Raw genomic sequence first — 26,308 nt, forward strand, 5'->3', positions numbered from 1 at the left:
GGTAGTACTGAATGGTCGCGTTAAAGAGACTCGTACGGGGGTTCTTGCACTACAAATTAATTCTTGTATTGTATGGGTGTAACTGGTGTTTGTGCTCACATGTAGAGGCCGGCAACAGAACGAAAAATACACAAACTATATGAACAAACACAAGAATACTATAAATCAGCACATACAATAAAAATCAACAGACAATGTAAACTAATGATAAACAAAAAGTATTACAAATTAACATACTATAAAGCAGACAAGATAAATTAACAAATAACTATCAGGGTGTGGAACCATATGGAATCAAATACAAAGCGGTTATCCTAAATACACATCCGTGGTTAAGCTGTTATCCAAATTCATACTTCCTGAATCTTGTGTTGATTAAACCTCACGAGCACGTCAAATAAGTGTCGAATAAGCCAACATCATTTCAGTCTCCATTACTCCCTGTGGCTCCAGATCCAATCGTCATAAATTTGGACAACAACTTCACCACGCAACTCTTTGTATAACTGCATTGTCTTAATTAATTCTCAAAATGCTGAAAAAAAACTAATCATTACTTCACATTTTCTTTAAAGCAATACAACTTAATAAAGAGAACACTAATAATCCAGCAGAATTTATCATGCAATACAAACTAACAAATGAAATATTAACTTAAGAAAACACAAATTACTGAACAGATAAAAATATTCAAACATTACACATTAATCACAAGCTATACAACGTAATAAACATTGCTATACAAATTAACATATATAATGAATTTATAAATCCCACTGAAAATTCATCCACGAAAATATTTGACGAGGTCTATTTCTTCCTATTTACTATTTCTTAACGATTTTGACCATCAACTACCAATGTGTGTGGCTTATCAATAGACCAATCAACTGTGACAATATCAATCAAACTCGGCTGATAACTGTGGAAGCTATGGACTTGATAATAGAAAGATACATCATAATTGAAGCTCTGTTTATTTTCTAGCTCCCTTAGCAACCATTATATTGTAAATTACTTCTCGATGTTGACTGGATGATGGTTGTTAAGTGACTCGTGACTTCACATCAGCGAATTCACTGATCTCTTTCTTTACTTTTCGATTTACGATATTTATTTTTTTCCCAGGTAAGAGTTCTGTAGGAAAGACTATGTAGCAAACAATCCAAAAAATGTCTTCAGAATTTTACGTTAGACAATATGACAACAACGAAGGATTTGGACACAACCCTACCCAAACAATAGGAGTCTCAGTGTTCATTTTAAAATTCATCTGACCCCTCCGTAAAGATACTTTTTTGATTGTGTATATATAGAAAATATCTTCCTTCCTGTTATATATGGGAACTCAAGTAATAACTATATCATAAAATACCTGCAACAAAAACATTACCACTGTTATTCTTCTCAGTTAACACCAACAATTTCACCACGACTACCATCGTCACCACCACCCTTGTTACTATAACCATCACCACCAGTACAATCACCAGTAACTTCATAGATAATTTACTAATACAACCAGTCACCTGCACTACCATCACAACGACCACCATCACCACAAGTACCACCACTACCACTACCCCACCGGCCGTGCCCTTGGGCTGGTTCGTATCCAAGATAGGATAGCTTTTACACACCAGGTCAGCTAATTGAGCCATTTCTCATGGTGGTGGTGGTTGTTGGTCTCCCAGCGTCACCGGCACAGCTCCCCTCTGTCCCGCCAACCATCCTACTTTTAGGTATGTGGCTCTCTCTATCTCTCTCTCTCTCTCTCTCTCTCTCTCTCTCTCTCTCTCTCTCTCTCATATTAGTCCGTCACATTACCTATTCCCCATGTGTGTGTGTGTGCAACTCTCCTGTCCGCCATGCACCCAAGTACACTCCCAGGTAGAGTATACGTAACATAAAGTCTCTCTCTCTCAAGCCCAAGCCACAATCTCGTTATCCACCTCTCACTACCACTACCCTCTCTCTCCACCATCACCACCATCTCTCTCCACCACTAGCCTCTTTCTCCATCACCATCACTACCCTTTCTTTATCACTACTCTCATTCTCCACCACTACCATCTCTCTCCACCACTACCATCTCTCACCACCACTACCATCTCTCACCACCACCATCTCTCACCTCACCACTACCATCTCACCGCCACTACCATCTCACCTCACCACTACCTTCTCACCGCCACTACCATCTCACCTCACCACTACCATCTCACCACCACTACCACTCACCGCCACTACCATCTCTCACCTCACCACTACCATCTCTCACCGCCACTACCATCTCACCTCACCACCACTCACTACCACTACCCTCTCTCTCCACCATCACCACCATCTCTCTCCACCACTAGCCTCTTTCTCCATCACCATCACTACCCTTTCTTTATCACTACCCTCATTCTCCACCACTACCATCTCTCTCCACCACTACCATCTCTCACCACCACTACCATCTCTCACCGCCACTACCATCTCTCACCTCACCACTCAGCAAGAGACAGCGTGAGACAGAGGTTTGAGGGACCCTCCCCTAAGACCCTTCGTGGTATTAGAGAGATAAGGCTAGTTAGTTCAACCTCATTGTGATAACTGCTATCACCTGAGTGTCTGTATGTTAGTGTGTGAGTGACTGTGTGTGTGTGTGTGTGTGTGTGTGTGTGTGAGCGAGCGACTGTGGGTATATTTATGTGCGAGTGACTGTACGTTGATGTGTGAACGACTGTATGCATATTGGTATCTGCCTGTATTTCTCCCTGTATCTCTGCCCGTATCTTTCCCTGTATATTCGTCCTTATGCGTGCCATTGCCAATCTAGCCGGCGGTGGACATACAGTACCGTATTAAGGGACTTTTCAACGTAAGACGACTCCAGACAGGAACAAAGGTGTCGGCAGCTTTCATTACTGAACCTCAGTATGCAGACCACCTCACCCTTGTCGCTCACACTGAATGCGACTTACAGATCCTAAACACCTACCCAGATGTGTATGCATCTCAAGCCTTTGGCAGACTACGTACCTGTGCCTTCATCTGTAGGAAGCTGAAATTATCAACAAAATTGCATATGTATCGAGCAGTGGTCCTCCCCACCCTGCTGTATGGCAGCGAGACATGGGTCACATACAGGAGGCACCTCAAGGCACTTGAAAACTTTCACCAACGTAGTCTACGTTCCATCCTCCGAGTTCGTTGGGAAGACAAGAAAACAAATGCCAGTATTCTTGCTGACATCAACTGTAGGAGCATTGAGGTTACCATTATCCATGAACAACTACGTTGGACTGGCCATGTTACCCGCATGCACGACAGTAGACTGCCAAAGCAGCTTCTTTACAGTCACCTAACGAATAGTAAACGTAACGCTGGTGGGCAACTGAAAAGGTGTAAGACAAACCTGAAAAACTGCCAAATCGACCCCCTCACCTGGGAGACGATCACTCCACACCGTAAAGCTTCGAGGAGCACCACACGAGAAGGTGTCAATACTTTCAATTTAGCCCGACTACATACCGGAAAGACGCTGCCGCCGGCCCTCTCTCACTAGATGTAGCTCTCCACATGTATCGGTCTCTTAAGTCACCTCAGAGCTCACCAATGAAGGTGACATCCTTAATAACTCAGATCATTGTATCATACCTGGATGATCGTCATACTCGATTCCGAGCGACAGCAAAATAGTAGTAGTAGTAGTTGTAGTAATAAAGTAGTAGTAGTTGTAGTAGTTGTAGTAGTAGTAGTGGTGTGAGTGACTGTGACTATTTGTTGGTGTGAGTGACCGTGATTGTATTGTATCGGGGTGATAATTTTATGCTAATTTATTTATCATATATGACTGGGTATTATTTACTATTAATTCTCTGCTTAACATAATTCTATGATCGAATAACGTATATAAATATACTATTTAAAAGAATACAACGTTAATAGCCTCACTCACTGTACTATCTTCATGAGGGAACGATATTATCACTTGTTCTTCAGAGACTGGAGAACTTAAGTTGTTATTATTACATACAGTAAGTGAGGGAGAGTTAAAGCAGAGTCATTTTAACCCAATTTATTTTATAAGATATCAGACAGATAACAATGAATTATATCTCGTTCTCCTAGTTTAGCTATTTATATCCATTTATATTCTGTCGCATGGTATTGGATTTCGTATGTCATTTGATTATCACAAAAAAATACACTAAAAGATTCGTTTCGAAATTCCCGTCACGATGCGGCGGGCCCTATTGTAAAAAAATTTCGACGACATTTCATACCAGTTGGTATAAATGGCAGACACAGATAGGTGATGCACTGTACGTGTCACGCCTAAGGTGATCCAGTTCCAGGCAGGCCACTTGGGATTGTCCTCCACCATAACACCAGGGACTGTGAGACGTCAACAACCTCACAAGATCCACTACGCGGGGACACTCCTGGTCCAGCAAGGTTGACGACAGCCATATACACCACGGCACTTATCTGTGTGTGTGTGTGGATGATCAGGGCAGGGTACAGAGGGTGTAGTGGACAGGGCAGGGTACAGAGGGTGTGGGTGGGCAGCGCAGGGTACAGTGGGTGTGGGTGGGCAAGACAGGGCAGGGTACAGAAGAGGGTGAAGGCTGGACGACGCTGCTCACCCATTACCAGTTATCACGAAGATCGATCAAGCGGTCAAATCCGGCTATCTGCCACCACCCAGGATAGTTCAGCGGTGTTCTCCAGGGAGCAATTTGTGTCCAGGGTCCTCCGAGACACAATTCTTGCTGCTACACGATACTTTACAGCATGAAATTCCTCTTATTAAAAGTCCTTTGGGGGCTTAAATGGTTTGATTAAGTAATGTTTGTTGCTTAAAATTCATTTGGGTAAAAAAAAAAAAATTAGTAGTATGGAATCCGTTATTGAACAGTATATTCTGACCTAACTGAGAGTATTTCACGCCTCACCACACACACACACACATCCACCTCACCATCTATACCTATGGAACTCTTGGCGCCACGTTAGCTCACCTAGCCACCTCACCGACCAGCCACCTAGCCACCCACACCTTCCACCTCGCCACCCACACTCATAACCTGGACAGATTAAGAGGCCATGTTGTAACCTCCGCTACAAGGATACAGCATCACCACCAGGGCCGTGCCTCACCCGGTATCGGCACCACACGTCACCACGAGCCTTGACGGTGTACCACAAACCTTCGTACGATGAAATGTTCCTCCTAGCTGATGATAGAAGACTGTAGGTAACTGGTTGATTTTGGATTAAGTACAGAAATAACGAAGAAAATAACACCAAGACTATCGTGAGTAAATACATTCCCTTATCACTATTAAAGGGTAAAATTACTATTGAAAATCATCCTGGAATAAAGAAAATCCTTGTTTTATCTCAAAGTAACTAGTTAAGGCAGTCTCAGTAAAACTTTAACTTGTGTATGTCTATTTTTGTTTGGTTTTAACCTTAATTCAAGTTAGGTACAGTTTAATGTTTTCAGTTACTAAGAATATTTACCGTATGAACCTCTGAGAATCTGACCCTAGTTTGTTACGCTATTTTTACCAGCGATGGACGTAAGGATTTTTTTTCTCTTAAGATTACCTGGAAGAGGTTTAAATCAAGCTCATTTATATAACGAGTTTTGAGTAGGTTAGTGAGTGAGTGAGTGAAGAAGGGAGGGAGTGAAGAAAGAAAGGATGGAGTGCCGAACGAGAGGAGGGAAGGAGGGAGGGGAGAGAGGGAATGAAAGAATGAGGTAGGAAATGACTGGATGCATGAGTGAGAAAGAGAGAGAGAATGAGTGAGTGAGAGAGCAAGGGAGTAGTGAGTCAGTGAGGGCAGGGTATAGGGTTACGTCGGCACACGAACAGGCCGCCACCGCCACCTCAAAAACCGTGAAATCCAATTAACAGCACACACACACACACCACACACAGTCTCTTACTCACACGCACACACTCTCTCTATCACACACACACACACACACAGTCTCTCTTACTCACACGCACACACTCTCTCTATCACACACACACACACACACACACACACACACACAGTCTCTTACTCACACGCACACACACTCTCTCTATCACACACACACACACACACACACACAGTCTCTCTTACTCACACGCACACACACTCTCTCTCTATCACACACACACACACACACACACACACACACACACACACACACACACACAACTCCTGGCGATTCATTTTTTGAGGCAGTAGGATTGGCACTCTTGGTTCCCGTGTCGTAATTCTCTCATAAAAAAAGGTAAGACTGGCTCGTTGTGACTAAGAACATCGTAACTGTCACATGAAACAGAATCCCTTGTTATTATTCATTGACTTGATACCTTGTTAATTTTCACATGAACAAGACCACTTTGTTAGTACTAGTTCAGACATTGCTGTAAAAGATGGAATTTTCACATGAACTAGGCCACTGTTAAAATTTATCCACACATAATTATAGTGCCGTTAATTTTCACATGAACTAGAACGCTTTGTTGTTGTTTCGTCATTAGAGGAGGAAAGTTTAACCCCGTGTCGTAATTCTCTCACATGAAGTAGACCGCCTTGGCTTATTACTAGCGGACACAGTTTATAATGGTCGCCTTGTTGTTCTCCCGGAGTGAACCGTGGAGAACTTCTCAACAGTGAACCATGAAGGACCGACTCTCTTTTTAAGTCACGGACGGTCGACCATTGCGCCGAGGGAGTGTCAGCCACTCACTCAGCACCTTGAAGAGTAGTTATTATAATCCTGGTATGTCGGGTTGCAGGTCCACTGGGCCCCAGTCCTAACAGGCCCCAACCTTACATAACTGAAAATGACCGAAGGTTACAGTAGAAATTAGTGTTTTTTATCTTCTACACTGGGATTTCAGTGTTATCCATTGGACTTGGGCCCATTAGAACCGGAACCTTATAATACTAAAGTATATTATAATTGGTCTTATTACTAATGGTTAGGTTAGGGTCCATTATAACTGGGCCCCAATCCTAAGTTAGGCTGAAAGCGGTGTAACTTACTCCTATCACCAACGTAACTCTCACAGTGCCAAAAATTAATCCCATAAAATATAAATCCCAGTATTCAAAATCTGTCGCTTGGCCTCGGCGTTAACAAGGCATCAGTCAATCAAAGTGTCATCCTTATGTCTGAGGGTTGGCGACCACGACCCTCCACTCCTAGTTTACGGCTGCCTTTACTAACCTTCCCAGGTTCTACTTATCTCTGGGGACCATAGCTTTAAATTTTATTCACCCGCCCCAGTCTCTGCCTTCTCCTCACCCTCCCGCCCACAACACTTACACATTTAAACCAAACAAAAATTCCTCATTATTGTTGTGGTTATTTATGACTGTAAGTAACCACTAACAACAAAATGTATGAAAAATCTCAAGGGTTGGACAATATTCACATTATTAATCAACTTCGCGACGCTGTTTCAAAGTCTATTGCTTACTCCCCATTTTCACGCTCAGTACTCTTATTGTTGGAACACGGCGGCTGTAGGATTCAACGTTCGCCTCCCCTTTGTCACAGTTTCGTGCCCGTAGCGTCCCCAGTTCATCCAGCTGTCAATGACTACCTGACTTCACAGTTTGGGGAGTGAGGATGGTCGGATGCAGTGGCTGCCTTTTGTACCGAAAAAGAGGCTTTGGTCTGCAGTGTGTTGAATCCTCACTGCCCTTAACGGGTCCTTCACGCCTGCGGGACCCACTTTCACCATCATTGTACATAAAGAAAAATTAATGTTTACTACCAACAATTAAAATCAACAGAGCCTATATAACAACAGATGTTTCATTCAGTTTTAGGACCGGTCGTAACAAAACATACATTCATACACACCACCAGTTGTTGTAAATATTATTGTGGGTATTTACATTTTTGTTCACTAACCACTACTGTATAACAACCACAAATGAGAGAGAGAGAGAGAGAGAGAGAGAGAGAGAGGACGTATGGATGGTGGATAAATGAGAGACAGACGAGGATGGATGAACGGATAGAGAGATGGTCGACGGCAGAATGGAAGGACGATGACAGGAGATGTACAGTACGACCAAATAAAATAGACGACCACTGGCGGACAGACAGATGGAAGAGACGAACATGACGGATGGACGGAAAAGACAACAGACCTGTCCACCTTATATACAACATTTTACCTACATGGACTAAAATAAGGCAATAAAACAAAATAAAAAACACACAAACAAATATATACAGACCAGTAAATCCAATATTAGCGCGCTCTTGTGTTGGCGGCGGCAGCGATGTTTACAAAGTGGCGCTGTTCCTACGTCACTTATGTCGCTCTCATTATTACCCCGTGTGGCTTAGATTACGACCCACTGCTAGTATAATCAGACGTAATCCTCGCCGCCCGCCTCACACCTCAGAAATACCCACGAAAAAAATCTGGGGAATGGTAGGGAAGAGTGTGTGGGGATGAGAGGGAAGGGGATTCTTCCTCTGAGGGATTAGCGAGAGCTGCGACACGTGTCCTGCTGGGAGACGCGGTACTGAGGGAGATTGTGCCACTTTAGGCAGAGGCTGGCAACTTAAGGAGGGGTGGCACTTAAGGATAGGTGGCACTTTATAAAGGGCGGTATTCAGAGAGGGGTGACACTTACACAGGGTAGCGTTTATAGAAAAGTGACACTTAGGGATTTGAGGTACTTAAGGAGGAGTGCCACTTGGTGAGAAGATGCACTTAGGGAAAGGTGACACTTCAGATTAGCCTCTCGTTCAACATTTTCTCACGTCGGCCTAAAGTAAGGAACATAACGCTTTATATCCTTGCATCCATCACACATGGCTTACAGTCGGTAAATATTGATACAGCCAACAGATTTGAACCAATTTCATACGTCGACTTATATCACAAATATCTGGCATGGTGTGTGCTTGTGATGGAGTTACGACCCTGTAATAATCTTATAGTGCAAAATCTTGGTTTATGTTCAATAATTCTTTGATACAGAATAGATTGTAACTAAAATTAACATACAGCTTTGCATTATTGCGGGAGTGATTGACCTTTAGTGTTAAAATCTGAAAATGGTGCGTGGATCTGGGAGGCCGCCAGAGCCCCAGGTGGGTTGTGGTTGGAGGAGCAACACGATAAAGACTCCTCGCATTTTGTTTAGTGTAGGTCGTCGCGTCTGGCAGACATAATACACTATATATCAATATACTAATATGTTATACACATTATATATCAAAATTTTTATTTAATTGTACCTTTAATATTCCTGTCCCCGCTATTTCAAAATGTGGCATTGATTCTAAACTTTCTTCACTTCCTTTATACCAACACTGAATAGTAAAAGTATCAAACTACCAATAACAATTTGCGTCTTCCTTTTTAAGTGTAAACAGCTGTAAAAAGTTTGAGATCCTGGAGGGGGTGACAATGAGGTGCGCTCTGTACAATCCACAACGTCAAATTCACAAGACAAAATGAAACCGCTTCTCCTCAGTTTTGAACCTCCTCAATGATCAACTTTGGTCCTGAATGTACCTGTATGTACTTGCTTCGGCAGCACTTATACTGTACTAAAATTGGTCCTTGATTTTTTTCAGCGTTATATTTGGTACTTAAAAAAAGGATAAAACTTTGAAGAACATAAAAACACAGTTCATCATAAAGCTTGTATATAATAATTACGTCAACTGCCATCTCAGACATGAAGTCCTGCCTCCACTGTTATCACTTGTAATTAAAAGGACTTGTCACGGTAATTTAGAATAGTATTTTTATTAAAATTTTCTTTCAATAACTTTACGAGAGAAAAATATACGAATACGTAGTATTATAATAAATTTCTGAATAATAACCGACTAAAACCAGATGTGTGTTGCGTGGTGAACACAGTCCACGATACGTGACCCCACCTGTAATATCATATTCACCTGCTCCATCTTAATGCTGCAAAACTTATATACAGTACAAGTAATAAGACAATTATTTGTATACTAAAGTTTATTAAGAATATGTACGTATTTCTAACGCAATCCTATTGTAATTATTTTTTACAACAGAATGAAATCATAAATTATATAATAATTAAGCATAATTAGCCCTGATATCTTAAGTCCCATATTCTTCGTTCATGTCCATGCAGGCTGACGTCAGAAGTTTAAAAGCTTAGAATTAGATATTGAAAAGTGATTACATGGCTCACCATTATTCATTCATGCGCCAAAATCTGTCATTAGTATTACGCTTGAAATTTAAGGCTATCGCTTAAAGGAATCATGGTGTCTTGGAATTTAGAGTGTCATATAAGAATACGTTTGCTGTGAAGGTGTCTGCTGGAACACTCTACTCACACTGGCTCAACTTACCCTGCGGAGCAACAGTTAACCTGATGACAGAATGTAACTACGTGCACTTGGTTCACTTCGGTAACAGCACAATGATGGCTGCCAAAATTATCGCCAAAGTTGCACTACACTGAGACCTTTCCGCTTCTCGACATGTTTGCCATCTTGATCCTGAACTAACTAACTAACTTTCTCACAAGGATACAGAATTCAACTATCCTCCATTAATTCATACAAGTTCCCTCTCAGGCGAGGCTACAGAGCAGAAATCATTCACTCACTAATTTCTTTATATCTCTTACAGACGAGGACGCAGAAGGGAGGAAGAAGAAGCCGAGGAGGAACAGGACGACCTTTACGTCTGTACAATTGACGGCGCTGGAGAAAGTATTCGAGAGGACGCACTACCCTGACGCCTTCGTCAGAGAGGAACTGGCCAAGCGCACCAACCTCAGCGAGGCCAGAGTCCAGGTGAGACACAGTATATATTCTGTGATACAGCCCGACGCAGGAGAGTTCACGGTGACGCAAGTTGAGCCATGTAGATAGACACCTGTTATGGCGTAACTACTGATTAAGGTTATTATCACACAGTTAAACTTATTGTGCATTCCCTTGACAAACGTAGAGTGAGCTGCGTTACAATCCTAAGTGTACAAATAGAGAAGACGGGGTTATATAAGTGATGTTATATAAGTGAAAATAAAACACACCAACCACAAACTACGAGCTAGACTAAACTGAAGTACGTTCCCGGTAAAACAGAGCGTCGGTATTTGGTAGTCGGTACACGAAAAATATTACTGTCTTTACTTAATGGGACGACTTTACATCAAGCCTTCAGTGATTTGGTGGTCAACAAGAGACTGGGGAAGCGTGGAAGAGGGTCTGTACAGTTGTTCTCGTTTTATAATTCTATTCTATGACTGTACAGTTGTCGTGTTTCCTCCGCAGTAACTTTCAACTCATCTTCCCATTAACTCTGCTCTTCTGCTGGTCTCACATCAGTGGCCGGTAAACTCTTAATAAAAAAATTCAAAATCGAACAAGTAGAGGTACCGTACATTCAACGTGTACATGTACACCGCCCTGCACTTCGCGCAACACCTAGAAGCAGAATGGGGTAGGGGCGGTGTATAACAATGAGTTTTACAACAAAAAAATACCTTCGTTCACGTAACACTGGAGTGTTGACGGGCGACAGCAGGAAAAAGGTTGTTCTAGTTGCCGGTCCTGAGGTGGACCACTACCAAAGGTCCTCTCCCCGGTGTACGACGTTATTTCCCGTGTCCCATCGATTCCCGCTAGAGGGCGACATTCTCCATCAGTCTTCCTCACATTCCTACAAGCCCCCCTCCCCAACTCCTGTTCTCCAAAAGGATAACTTTCTGCCACTTTAACACCGCTGGACAAACAGGCTGGATGCAGAAAATGCAGGATTCAATGATATAAAGAAAACACTGGACCGCTTGTAACAAAAATAACATCTGTTACCATTACAGTACTACAAACCACACAAGAAGACCATCGTGACCACGTCATCCATACCAGGATGGCCGTGACTGAGAAGCCAAGTTAAGTACTGTTAGTGTCCTGTTGTTTATGAGGTGAGGCCAGCCGATAGCATGTTTCATCCATATGGTCTTTGTTTTGTCTCTAGCTCCCGGATACGTGTACTGTACCCTGACAGACAACATCTCCTTGACACGATCATCGGGTGAAAGAACACCAGACAATACCTGCCCTTGTTGGGATCCGTGGCGGGTGTTGGGGATGGAGGTGAGAACTTGGTTATCAAATGCTTAGGACAACTGTGTATCCAATCCATTATCGTCATCTGTTTTGATCACATCGTTTTGGAGATGAAAGTGTGTGTGTGTTTGTGTGATGTACAGCAGATGTTTATCAAGGATGGTTTACCGAGTCAACAACTTTGTGGCTCCTTTAAAACCTGCGACTTTATTTTGTGTCCAGTCGAGTACGGTAGTTTTATTTTATGTGATTTTAATATAGCCAGCGTCTTATAATTCACCCTCGTTACATCTTTAATGAAAACCACAGACACCCCCATAAGTATGAATTAAGACAATCTCAACACGCATAATAAACCACAAGATTCAGTAGTAATGTTTTCCTCTTTGGGTTGAGCGTATTGGTTAGCAATGTTAGACTCTACCGTGTGGGAGTGAAGGTTTATGTCGTTTTCTAGTAACTAAAAAATACGCACAAACACACACACCACAAGACACCTACACAAGAACAACAACAATATATTCTATTTCAGAAAACGGAATAATCCTGATATACAAAGATGTCGGAATGCACCAATCTGGCTCAAGAATGACGTCAAAAATGGAATCAAAATTACACCGAGTCTCTACCGTAATTAAGGCACGTTCATTTAATACCAAAATCAACGTACATCTCCGTGAGCCCTTAATGACTGTGTAGGAGTAAGCTCATCACCCCTGGCCAACACACAACAAGGCTCAAGCTGTGATACATATACCTTACTGCCAAGCGCGTCTTGTCACCCCACCTCAAGCTTTTATATGTAAGAAATCTGTACTGATCACTGTACACATATTTAATTCACTAAGTTATTTCTCCCTCACTAACTTCTAAATTTACATTATACACAAATATCTGAATTCTAGCATTTGTTTATTATTCATAAATATTGAATTTATAATCAATCATTTCTTCCTCCCTAACTTCTAAATCTGAATTCGTCGTCGCACACAAAACTCAACATTTAATCAAATTATCACCTTCCACACACTGCCTCCTTTGAGTCAACACACACACCACGGCTCCCTCACACTGCCTGCATCTCATCAACTTGTCTATTTCTGATCATACGGTCTACAGCTCCACACACACACTCACTCACTCATGAGGATGCAGGCTGACTCCATTACTGTACCACGTATATATGTCGAGGTTCGGTAGTTTTTGGATACATTTCTCTTCATGTCTGTAGTAAATTAAGGTAGGAAAACTTATTCCATTATTGGGCGTATTTAACTTGGTTCTGAATGTATCGATACATATTAAACACAATTACATACAATATGTTAAGATACAAAAGTTTCTGATACCGTGACCACTTGTGAATGGCTGTACCTGTATTGTATATCTCAACCCTGAAGTTGCACTGTACTAAGTTATCTTTCTGTAACTATTACGGCACCATGTTCATAGAAGTTACCATATCTTACTCTATACCTAAACCTGCACCTGTACTGATGCTTCTGTGCTGAGACACCACCTGAATGTATGATACTCTTACCTCCTACCTGCATATTACACGTCAATCTTCACTAACTGAAATATCATTGTAAACCTTGTAAATCTATCGTGTAAAATATATGTCCATTGCTTCATTCACCTGTGGATATTCTTAAACCAGAATCTAATGGCTGCAGCACACTTTTCAGGGTAAATATATATATGACTTATATACATTAACGAGGAATAAATTCACCAGAAAACTCTATATATTTTAGTTATAAATAAATCAGATAATAATTATACTGCACTGTACAATACATTAAAAACAGAAATTTAAGGTACCAGTAACGATTCAATTAAAGTCAGATATGAGAGCGAATAATTTAATTAAAAACAACTGTTTATCGATAAAAATTAATTCAACTTTAAATTTAGATATTCTTAAATGTTTATATTATCTATTCCTCTCCCAATTTTCAGTGCGGGTAGATTAAGGGCCACAGAAATGACAAAGAAATGGAGGAATGATAAGGTGAAGAGAGAGAGAGAGAGAGAGAGAGAGAGAGAGAGAGAGAGAGAGAGAGAGAGAGAGAGCTTCAACTACCAGTACACATCTCAACACACACACGCTTGTTCATATCCTCAACCATAACACAACACACCTAAAGAATCCTTACATGTATAACTCACACCTCTGGTAATTCACTCGCCATAATAAGTTGAACCGTCACAGTATTTGTTCATATAATTTCCTCTATGAGTATTACCACTTTCAGGGAAATGACTGAGGGAATTAAATGGAATATTTCTGAGTAGTTTATGAGAATCAGCCGGGAATGAAGACATGTACACACACACACACACACCTGCTACTCCCCTCACACAAGACCTAAAACTCTCCCTCCGTCGAAGTTTCATATATAGAATCCCACAATACGGTGGCGGAGTAGTTGATAGATAATTAACTACTGTAGATAGATAGATAGTAATACAGTGGGGTATGCTATAACGAACGTAATTGGTTCCAGAACCTCGTTCGTTATAGCATTCGTTCGTTATAGGATTAATCCGTTCCAGGCCCCCAAATACAACCACTTAACACTGAAAAAATTCTGTGGAAAATGTAAAAAATAAGGTACTTTATCTTACCTTAGTGTTATTCAGCATGCAGGTACCCCTAAACACTGGCACATCACTATCACTTCCACTGGGAGTCTTGGCTTTAAGGTCCTCAAACAATTGTTTAGCCTTCTCACAAATTATAGCTTCACTAATGTTACCACCTGCCATTTCTTTCTCCTTTATCCACACTAAGAGTAAATTTTCTATCTCTTCAATCACATTACACCTTGCTTTGCTAAGTCTAAAGATTCCCTTAGCCACTTGCACAGTTTTTAACTCCTCTTTATTCTTCAAAATCGTACATATAGTCGATTTAGCCATCCCATACATCACTAAGTTTCGCAATGCTTCTTCCATTCTCACGTTTCTTTATAATTTCTTTCTTAGTTTCAAGGGTTATTAGCTTTCTCACTCGCTTTGGACGACTCATTGTTACAATTGTATACTTGTATAACAAAATAGTTATACAAATAACGCGAATTTCCACATCAAAAGACGAAATTTCAACAATAACAGTGGTGCACTGGCTACACAATGAGACAAAGATGGCGCCTGACGCTCTTGTTGTGGGTCGCGGTACAACAATATTCATGCGCCAGGCAGTGCGCCAGTTATAGTGAACCCCGTATTCATCCGCGTTCGTTGTAGGAGTTGCGTTCGTTATAGCATTCTCAATTTTATAGGTAAAACCGTTCGTTATAGGAATATTCGTAGTAGGATCCGTTCGTTATAGCATACCCCAGCTATAACGAACGCAACTCCTACAACGAACGCGCGATGAAATACGGGACTACTTCACCTGGCGCATGAATATTGTTGTACCCTTGAAACGAAACCACAACAATGGCTAAATCGACTATATGTACAGAGCTGTGCAAGTGGCATCTTTAGACTTAGCAAAGCTCCAGGTGGTAGGCTAAACAATTGTTTGAGGACCTTAAAGCCAAGACTCCCAGTGGAAGTGATAGTGATGTGCCAGTGTTTAGGGGTAGTGAAAAGTCTTGTTATAACGTCATCATATAGCACTGTGTTAGTCGTGTGAGGTCTGGTGACTGTATCGAAGTGGGTGCTTATACCGTTACCATACCAGTTAAAGCTATCACCTCAAGCTACACCTTACCAGTCTTGTGTAGCAGTCACCAGCGGAAGAACAAACCCAGAAGAGGAGATGTACAGTCCCCTCTCACTAGTGCGTTTACAGGAGCTCGTCATATAAACAGTCCACAAATCATTACCTTTGAGATATTTGTTTTAATATGGATTTAATTTGATTCCATACTGTGTTTACTGTTGCGAGTTTCCTTCTGTCGAATGTAAACAAACACAGACCTGCCACACTGCACAAAATCTGACGAGCTCCTGTAAACGCACTAGTGAAGGGGGGTGTATAAGGTAGAAAATGTCAAGTTTGTAGTGGTGATGGTGGTGCCCGTCCCTGTCCCATTCCTTACCCGACTGTCAGTGACGCCACATACCTCTGTCACACCTCCCCCTTCTGTCCTATACCTGTCACTCACACTACCCTCCCCTGTGTACTTCTAGGTCTGTTTATATATACTTAAGACTACTCTATTCAGCCCCAAGTCAATCCTTACCCTACACACCACCTAAAATAAATTATAACCCTTACTAGAGCAATGCAGATGTGATCAAACAAAATTACTCTCTTAACTTCTCGGTAGACCCATGTGATAGTTGATTGACGTTAAATAACCATTGTAATTTGAAGTAAACTCCTAATTGTATGGTTGATTGTGGTAATTACATCCCTGACGACGCAACAACTTAGGTTATACAGTATGTCGCTGATTTGCATGGATTTCGAGGAGTGGCAATCAACAAGAACTTAACCGTGGTGTTAAAAAATTCTCCTTGATGATGTTAGTACCCAAGATGTGAGCTTAATGCTTGCAGATGTGGTTATTAAATTACTCTCTTAACTTCTCGGTAGACCCATGTGATAGTTGATTGACGTTAAATAACCATTGTAATTTGAAGTAAACTCCTAATTGTATGGTTGATTGTGGTAATTACATCCCTGACGACGCAACAACTTAGGTTATACAGTATGTCGCTGATTTGCATGGATTTCGAGGAGTGGCAATCAACAAGAACTTAACCGTGGTGTTAAAAAATTCTCCTTGATGATGTTAGTACCCAAGATGTGAGTGGCTTATTTCCACCCCTTATTCATGCTTGTCTTATTCAACTGGTTATTATTTGTCACTCATCAGCTACTCGATATTCCTTTACTGACTCATTCGTTGTTAACTCCTCTTTGGTGTTACCCTTACCTGTCACTCATCCTGTAGTACCTATTACTTATTCATCACTGATACGACACTCATCCCCCAGTTACCTACACCCTGTTACTCACCTGTTATTCTACTCACCCTCTACGCCCCCACCTGTGAGTTATTCCGTCACACACTTTCTTCTGACGGGTCACTCATATTACTCATCTGTGAATACTGAAATTCATCCTGTGGTTCATATTTTTACCCGTCTCCTCACTGAAACTCCCCACCCCTTTCTCTCCCCTCACCTCTCGTTCATTTATCTCCCCTCATCTCACTTTACTCTTTCGTCACATCTCACTTACCCTTACCTCACCTCTTACTCCCCCCCCACCTCCCTCAATTCCCTTACTAATCACTCTCCCCTGAGTTCTCACTCCCTCATCTTTCATTTTCCCCTCATGTCTCCTCCCCCCCCCCTCCTCCTCCTCATCAGACCACGGAGTGAGGGGAGAGAGGAAATACCGGGGTGAGGGGAAGGTAGTGTGCGATTGAGGGTCTGGGTGGCGCCCCGTTACGCCCCGCCACCCACGCCCACACGCCACCCTGATGTTCGTTACCTGCGCCGCCCACCCACGCCACCCTGATGCTCTTTATCCGCGCCGCCCATCCACGCCCACACACCACCCTGATGCTCGTTACCCGCGCCGCCCACCCACGCCTATACGCCACCCTGATGTTTGTTACCTGCGCCGCCCATTCACGCCCACACGCCACCCTGATGCTCGTTACTCGCACCGCCTATCCATGCCCACACGCCACCCTGATGCCTGTTACCTGCGCCGCCCATCCACATCCACACTGTGAAACACACACACACACACACACACACACAAACACACACACACACACACACACACACAGGGCCAAAGACTAAATTATTGTGCACTTCTTACTTACATCTCACCGGTCACAAGGTCCCCATGTCTGTTATTTACTGCATAAGGATGGTACTGTAGGTGAGCACCCAGGAACACCTACTGAAAGTGCGTTCACTTCGGGGTAGTGAAGATACAGTATACAGATCATCTACAGATTAGCTCCCGTGGCTATTTCACCTGAAGATCAACTACCCTCTTGTCACCTGGAGAGGGGGGTTAAGTTAGGTTAGGACTGGTTAGCGTTAGCTTAAGGTGATACAGTATAAGCTGAGGGGATAACCTTTAGGTGTCCAGCACTAGCACACAAGGAAGCGGTGTGACCGACACTACACTCGATTGTCTTCACTTTCCCAAATGTAAAATTTGGTACCCACTCACAGCTGGGTGGACAGGAGGGCACCCTGGGTGCGAACTAGTGACCCTAAGCAAGTACTGTAACCACTCGTCCGCCGCATCCCTAAGAGTGCCTGAAATATGTAAAAAGACCACAAGAACACTTTTATTTATTCCATGCGACACTGTAGTAACTCGCTGTTAGCTGTTCTAGACACCTGTATATCCTACCACATGCTGGTACCTTAAGTACTATCACATTTTGGCACCTTAAATCCCATCTCACCTAGCCACCTACCAGACGGAGAACCACCTACCAGGGCAATCTAGCAGTACGAGGCTACCTAGCAGCAGGAGGCCACCTAACCATACGAGGCGCCTAGCAACACGGGACTATACCTAGTAACAGGAGGCCACCTAGCACACACCGACACGGCCCACCACCTAGCAGGCTGTGGATGCCAATAAGAAAGTAACATCAGATGATCCGGAGACACATCTGACAGTTAAACGAGAAGCAATAAATACCAAGTGTTGAACCTAGTGATGGAGGAGCCAGCCACATGCCGCCACACGCCTACCTGCCTGCTTATCTATACCACCACGCCTCCACAACCCCCAAACCATCACAATACCCATCACCACCACCACACCTTAACCACCCCCACGTCCATCATTTACTGTCTTGCGTTGGTACCCTATATTAACGAGCAGTTTCATTAAAATTCGTTCGCTAATATTTGCGATATTTAATGGAATAGAGGTATATGTACGTTTTTTTTTTCTAGCACACAAGTCTTTTCCTTGTGGTATAGGGTGGCTGGGCAGGTGCTCCTACCCAGATTCCACCCCCCGGCTAGTCCACCCAAATATTTGCTCCGCCATCTGCAAGCGCCTTCGACAATGTGCAGTACTCATTTCTCTGCTACGTGCACAAAGAGGTAACACAAGGCTTCTACTCCCAGAGGGAACTGAAGTCCTATTTTTACAGGTTAGCAAACTTCAACATGCTCGCCATCTGCAGCTCTGACAATGTCCAAACTATATTTCGTTTCACTCCTGACGGTGGCCAGCAACTCTGGTGCCACAGTGGCGATTGTGTTCTTACTGGATCCTTGAGTTCAGCGATATTTGTCAGCTAGGATGAGTACACAACATTTATGATACAACTCCAAATAAAAAAGATCCAGGAAGGTAATATCAGGTGACGGAGGGGGCTAAGGTAAGGTGCCATCTCTCCTAGTCCACCTACCTGGGACCCGGACGTCGAGTGTCCCAAACATCATCAGAACAATGTGGATATCTTCAACAGATTTGTTCTCCCATGTGCACTGTGCAGTGTTTCATGTTCTGTGTACAGTACAGCAGATGTTGAAATTATTTTAAGTTTATAAAGTTATTATTCATCGTGGACTCTCTTCCGCTGTGTGTGTGTGTGTGTGTGTGTGAGCATACCAAGTAACCACAAACATCAACACTATCAGCCATTTGTCAACCACTGGCAGCCCCAAATACTCTCTCCACAGCACGCACCCATACCACTACTAAAAAATGGAACGAACTTGATCTCAACCAATCAAATTAGATATTACAAACTGGCCAATATCAATTCATCCAATCAGTAGCGAGATAAGATATAAATGCGTGAGTGTACGGGTCCCTTCCGCGCTTCACACAACACCAGTTTGTCATGAGAAACAAACATATGGCGGCTTAATAAAATAAATAAATAAATAAATAAATAAATAAATAAATAAAAATCAGCCCAAAATTCCACCGACTAATGAGAGCCTTGAAACGACGACCTGACAGTGAGTGGAATTAACCCCAAGTTACAACACAGGTGACCATGACCTGACCTTCTACTAATAATAACGACAGACGCGGCACCTCGACGGTGATATGGGTGGCAGTAGCACCTGTTGACGAGCCTGGCACTTGGGTGGCGGGGTGGTGCGGGGTGAGGTGGGGTATTGGGGAAGGGCTGGGCGGGGTACAGGGGTGAGGTAGGGTGAGGTGAGCCGGACGGGGCGGGGCGGGGTGTAGAGACAGACCGCCCCGTCAGTAACAGCAGCACCGCGACGCCTCATCTCATTCATCTTGTGGCCACGTCGTCAACTCCACACACCCACACCCTCCCCACCTCCACCTCCGCTATCTTTGTCACTCCACCCTACCCTCCACTACCTTGTGTATCACTCCATTCCACCCTCCACAGGTACTCACTGGCACTCCACGCCACTCCTTCCACAGACTGCTCAACTGGACCTGTTAGGTGTGATGAAGTGAGTAGGGGAAAGGGGAGTGACAAAGTAAAGGGGAGGAGAGAGTGAGGGAGAAAGTGGAGGGTAGAGTGATAGTGAAAAGGATAGGGGAAGTAGAGAAAGCTAGGGAAAGGAGAGAAGGGTTGAAAGAGAAGTAAAGGAGAGGAAAGAAATGGAAGAGGAGGGAAGTGTGGCAGGGAGAGAAGGATGAGATAAGCAAGAGAAAGAGGGATAGAGAGTGGCAGGGAGAAAAGGGAAAGGAGAGCAAGAGAGAAAGAGGGAGAGGTGAAGAGGAGAACGCTACGTTGCACGGTGTGTGTGTGTGTGTGTGTGTGTGAGAGAGTGTGTGTGTGGTCTTTGTCATGTTTTTGCGTGAAGGTGGTGGTGGTGGTCGCTCGTGTCTGTGACGTGGAGTTGTCTCTTGCTCTGGGGTCGTGTATCTTGTGTTCCTCTCCCAGGTGGTGGTGGCGGTGACAGTGCAAGGTAAACACTTTATAATATTATTTCCTTCCATTAATTCTCAGGCAATTCAATGTACAGTTACATCTAAAGCCACTGAGACGAGCACTGTGTTGTTTGATATTTAATTCATAGTGTCAGAATCACAAGGTTTACGCGTAAACATTCATGTAAATACAGACTTTGGCATAAAATACAGGTACGGTAATATCCCAAGTGGTGGCAATATCATAAAGGTGGTGTCTTGATCTACACATTAAGGAACATCAATACAAATACAGTACAGAAGAATATTTTGTTTTAAAGTGACTGTGATATTTCCCATCGTTGTATTCACTAAAGAAACTCATTCTGAACCCGAGGACTAACGGCGTCTTGTCACAATCCAAGCGTTTCACATCGAGACAAATAAAGGAGTTTTTTACCCAGACATGAAGAGAGATGTAGTCATAAACTACTACACCTAGTCGAGTACTCTTGTTAATGGCATCAGTTGCTTCATAACCAGTTGGAACACACAAACAAAACTAAATGTTAAAGAGTTAATAGTGGTAGAATTAGCTGTTTCATAACCACTTAGAGCACACAAAGGTATCTCTAGGTGCTCAGAGTAACATTACTATAGAATCCCTCTCTTCATAATCACCTGGATCACATACTGTATTATAACAAGCCAAGTTAATCTTTCCAAAGGCCTCATTACTAAGCGACAGATCACCTCTCCTTGACATTAATGTTTATGGTGTTAAATCACTTCACTTTTATTCGTTTATTTAGAAGAATCAGCAGAGGTACAGGTGTTGGTAGAGACACAAGTACAGGCACAGATATTTCAAAATAATACAGTACCTGTAGCTTTGAGTACATTAAGTAAAGAAGCATTATTATGCGTAACCCATTCGCTGAAGCATTTATCCGATAATAACAAACATGGCCATACAGTTGCACACTTGGCCCAATAGCTTCACACATGGCTCAATGGCTTTACACATAGCCCAATAATTTCATACATGGCCCAACAGCTTAACACATGGCCCAACAGCTTTACACATGGGTGGGAAGTCAGCGAAGACGGCCGTCAAGACATACAGCCTCACATCTCTCGGGGTTTATAAAATAGCCGAGGCAGCGTGATGGATGGGTTCCTCGTGTCCACAGTCGCGCCAGACCACCTGGCTACCTGTACACACACACACTTGATATACGGGAAAAATGATTGAACTCCATTTGATTATCTCTCTCTCTCTCTCTCTCTCTCTCTCTCTCTCTCTCTCTCTCATACACCGGTATAGTGAGAATAGCTATGATAGTGTACAGACGTCTGCTTGTTTGTCTGTAGAGTTTATCATGTTGTTCTACGTTAAGTTATCTCTCCTATTATCAAAAGCGACGATGTTTTGGGTAAGAATGTTGAGTAAATAAAGTATAGAATGGGGGTTGTGTTTGAGCTGTCGGGGACTGTATGACCCTCTGCTGTGTACAGTACAAGGTCACGGTGACATATAATCTACTTCTAGTACAGTATTTATCTACGAAATTTATAGTACTATTACTGCTACAACTGCTACTTATGCTCCTACTACCAGCACTAATAGTACTACTGCTATTATCACTACTACTATATGTTTCTTAAGTCACGCACCCCAATGTATATAACGTTTTTTCTTTAGTATTTAAATGTTGTCTGGGACTTTCACATCACCCAAATTTATGCTGAGACTCCATTTGGCACAGCTTGAAAGATCTTAAGGCAGAATATTCTACCACAATGAACACACGCTGCTGCTGCCTCGTGCACGACAAGTTAAAAAACAACAACTGAAGAGCGGGTCGTTCCCCACAAACTTCTTCAAACGTGTCACAACCTGTCAGAACCCAGACCAGGCATACTGCTTCCCTTCCTACACGATTTCAATTCCAACACAGTTTCTACCGTCTATTAACACAGTCTTAATTAAAACTCATTTTCACTTATTCAAAATTATGTTTGATAGGGTTGAGTGAGTTCAGAAACACCCTGTTGCTTTTTAATTTTTTTTTGCGAATATGTACAGTATTGAGAGAGAGAGAGAGAGAGAGAGAGAGAGAGTGTGTGTGTGTGTGTGTTGGGGGGTGACCTTACTTCTCCCTGATGGTAAACAACAACAACGAAAATAAATGAAAAGTTTCGTCATCACAGTTGTCTTAAAATCAAATAATATGGAGACAAAAATTATTGAATGTGTCAGTAAAACTATCTGGTGTAGCGGCGAAAAGTTGTTGACAGTTTATATACAGGTGCGTTTTATTGTTTGATGGGCAGTGTGGCAGCCATCATGTAACTCTGGCACCACTCCACACAACAACACCCACTAACTACTCAATTAAACGTTTCTCTTACAATCTAACCATTTTATTTTGCGCTGGGTGAAGAGTGCCACCTGAGGGTAAAATATCAACAGGGAGAAAATTACCACCAAGCAGGTGCCATGGGACGGAGAGTGCCACAGAGGGCCATCTGAGAGAACAGTACCACTGGGCATGAGAGAAGCCGTGTGGTAATGTCAGAACAGTGTCAATGTGCAGGGGACAGCCACTACACAGGAAAGTACAAATGCCACCTAGCAAGGCACTGTGACACGCGGCCTCCTGGTGCTTTAATAAAAAAATCTTGTTCCGCATATATACACGTGCGATGTATACTGTATGTATATACTATATATTATACATGCATGTCCTGTACGATGTATATTTAAATTTATGGATGTATATGGGAGAAGAATGAGAAGGTGGATGGAAAGGAAGTGAAGGAGGAAGAAGTAAACAGGACGAAGAAAAGGAAAAAGTAAAATGCAAAAGAGAAAGGGGGAGAAGGAAGGAGGGAGGGAGGGGGAGAGAGGGAGAGTGGAGTTGGAGGGGCAGGCAGGGAGTGTGGTAGCCGGGGCCAACACCCGTGTAATGTACGAGCTGTTAATGGCACCAAACACTCGGCTCGCGGCCCTTTACAATTAGCTCTCATTTTCGCCCCATTTTGCGCGTGTCTGGTGAACAAGGCGGGGCGAATTTATAATGCCCCGCGACCCGTCAGCTGCTGCTCCCTCATCTCCCTGCCCAGGTGCCCCCTAATGACACGGATGCTGAGGGGCGATAATGAGGATGTTGGGATGCTGTGAGGGGAGAGAATGAGGATGTTGGGATGCTGTGAGGGGAGATAATGAGGATGTTGGGATGCTGTGAGGGGAGATAATGAGGATGTTGGGATGCTGTGAGGGAAGATAATGGGGGTGTTGGGATGCAATGAGGGGAGAGAAAGGGGATGTTGGGATGCAATGAGGGGAGAGAAAGGGGATGTTGGGATGCAATGAGGGGAGAGAAAGGGGATGTTGGGATGTTGTGAGGGGAGAGAAAGGGGATGTTGGGATGTTGTGAGGGGAGAAAAAGGGGATGAAGGAATGCTGTGAGGGGAAAAGATGAAGATGCTAGGGTGTCTCGTTGTAAGTGTAGCAAACAATTTTCCTTTGAAGTAACCTCCAACAAAATTCCTACATCCGGCTAACTCATTCATACAAAAATTTCCTATCCGGCTCATCCACACTAAAACTTCCATATCCGGCTAACTAATCCATACAAAAACTCCATATCCGCCTCATCCACATCAAAATAATACTTCCGGCTAACTCATCCACACATAAACCCCATAGTATCAGGTTCATCCACACCAAAATTCCATATCCGACTTAAGTCATCCACAAGAGGCGCCACCTTCCTCCCTCAACTTGTCAACTATGAACCGCCGCTATCAATACATGAGACTCCAGCCACGCCAGGAATGTCTCCACCAGGGGCTGAGTTCACAAAGGTTCGTAGGTCATTTTTCCCCTTCGTAACTGGCGACGAGAGAACGTATCTTGCCTGGGTATAGTCTCAGATGTATTTTGACGATATTTTGACTGCCATCTTTATACGGATGTTAAAATAGGTTAAATACAGTCTTATATCTCCATCTAGGGTGAAAATTTAATATCAGAATCTTTGAGGTTATTAATGTGTTGAGTTTTAAGAGAGCCGGTGAGATACGATTTCACATCTCCTGTTGAGAGAAAAATTTAGCGTATGAACGTCTAGGAATCCATTTTTGTGCCAAGTCTTAAGTGAGCCAATTAAGATACGTTCTCACACTTCCAGCTTAGAGGAAAATTAACGCACAAATGACTGAGAATTTGTACTGAGGAGTGTGTGTAATGTGTGGCCGTTATGTCCTTCTTCCTCTTATACCTCCCCTTTGTGTTGACATAGTTATTATCGCTACTGATGGTCGGGGGTCCAGAGGCCGCCCCTACCTGCCTCACTACACACAGCACAAACACTCTGACGAGGATTCCTAAAGATTTTTATGCTGATTTTCTTCCGTCATTGGAGCGTAAAAGAACGCGTCTAGTTACGGTAGAGGCGCAGTACAGCTTCGATACTGTTTAGGCCACCAACTTAGTGCCGAAGCTCAATCACACTAATTAAATCAGTTTACAGATCACAACTTAAAAGCGAGAATTTAAAACAAGAACCTTTAATAATAGGGCTGGAAATTTTCGATGGTTGGTACAATATGTTTTCCTTTAACTATATACAAGAAAACGTATCGCCATTGTAGTAGACCTTTAATAATATTTCGACTCCCATTTTCCTGCTTAATTGAGTCAGACACGTTCCTCCAGCCCCTGATAGAGCAATGTTACGTTCCTATTCGAGTACAAAACTCGAATTACGGTTCTGAAGCCTAAATATTAGTAGTGACCTTGACCTTTAACCCAGTGCTCCCGGAACTGATAGTGCCAGAGGATCATGGTGCAGTACCTGGTGTAGAATAATGCTCATTATTGTTACGGTTTGGAAATCAATCTTTTAGCTGACAGACAAAACAAACAAAAGAACAGTGACAGATTGAGACAAAGGAATGACACAGACAGACAAACAAACTAACATTAAACGCTCCCCGTTCAATGAGGGGGAACGTCATACTTAATAAAAATACCTGGTCAACCAGGCTGAAGGACTATGGTGGGCTACGGGTGTAAGTCGGAACAGCCTGGCTGATGAGCGTCACCAGGGCAACTGAGTCACTCTCAGGTGTAGTTTGGACAGTGACTGGAGAGTCTGATTCACTCATGGTGGGTGACGGTGCGACTGATGGACATGTGTGTGTCAGACGGCAGGGAGTGTTGGTGTTACTAATATCTCGGCAGTTACATGATTTGTGAGTGTCATGTGGATGTCATATGGGCCGGGCGGGTGGGTGTGTGTGTGTGTGTGTGTCAGTGCCGAGGGTAAGAAGAAAGGACATTAGTCCGTCTCACCACTCCGCGGCGGATCGTTTCAGTGACGCTT

General features: G+C 43.0%; 1 protein-coding gene across 1 annotated transcript in view; it reads left to right on the forward strand.

Annotated features, from left to right (window-relative positions):
* The window catches only part of LOC121868617 (retinal homeobox protein Rx-B-like), a 74,516-nt gene that overhangs the window by 26,125 nt on the left and 22,083 nt on the right, over positions 1-26,308 (forward strand). Inside the window, exon 2 of the mRNA XM_042369437.1 lies at positions 10,662-10,828. Coding sequence (XP_042225371.1) covers positions 10,662-10,828 — 167 coding nt within the window. The remainder of the gene's footprint in view (positions 1-10,661; positions 10,829-26,308) is intronic.

This window comes from Homarus americanus, unplaced genomic scaffold (genome assembly GCF_018991925.1).
Source record: "Homarus americanus isolate GMGI-L3 unplaced genomic scaffold, GMGI_Hamer_2.0 scaffold59495, whole genome shotgun sequence".
Taxonomy (NCBI): domain Eukaryota; kingdom Metazoa; phylum Arthropoda; class Malacostraca; order Decapoda; family Nephropidae; genus Homarus; species Homarus americanus.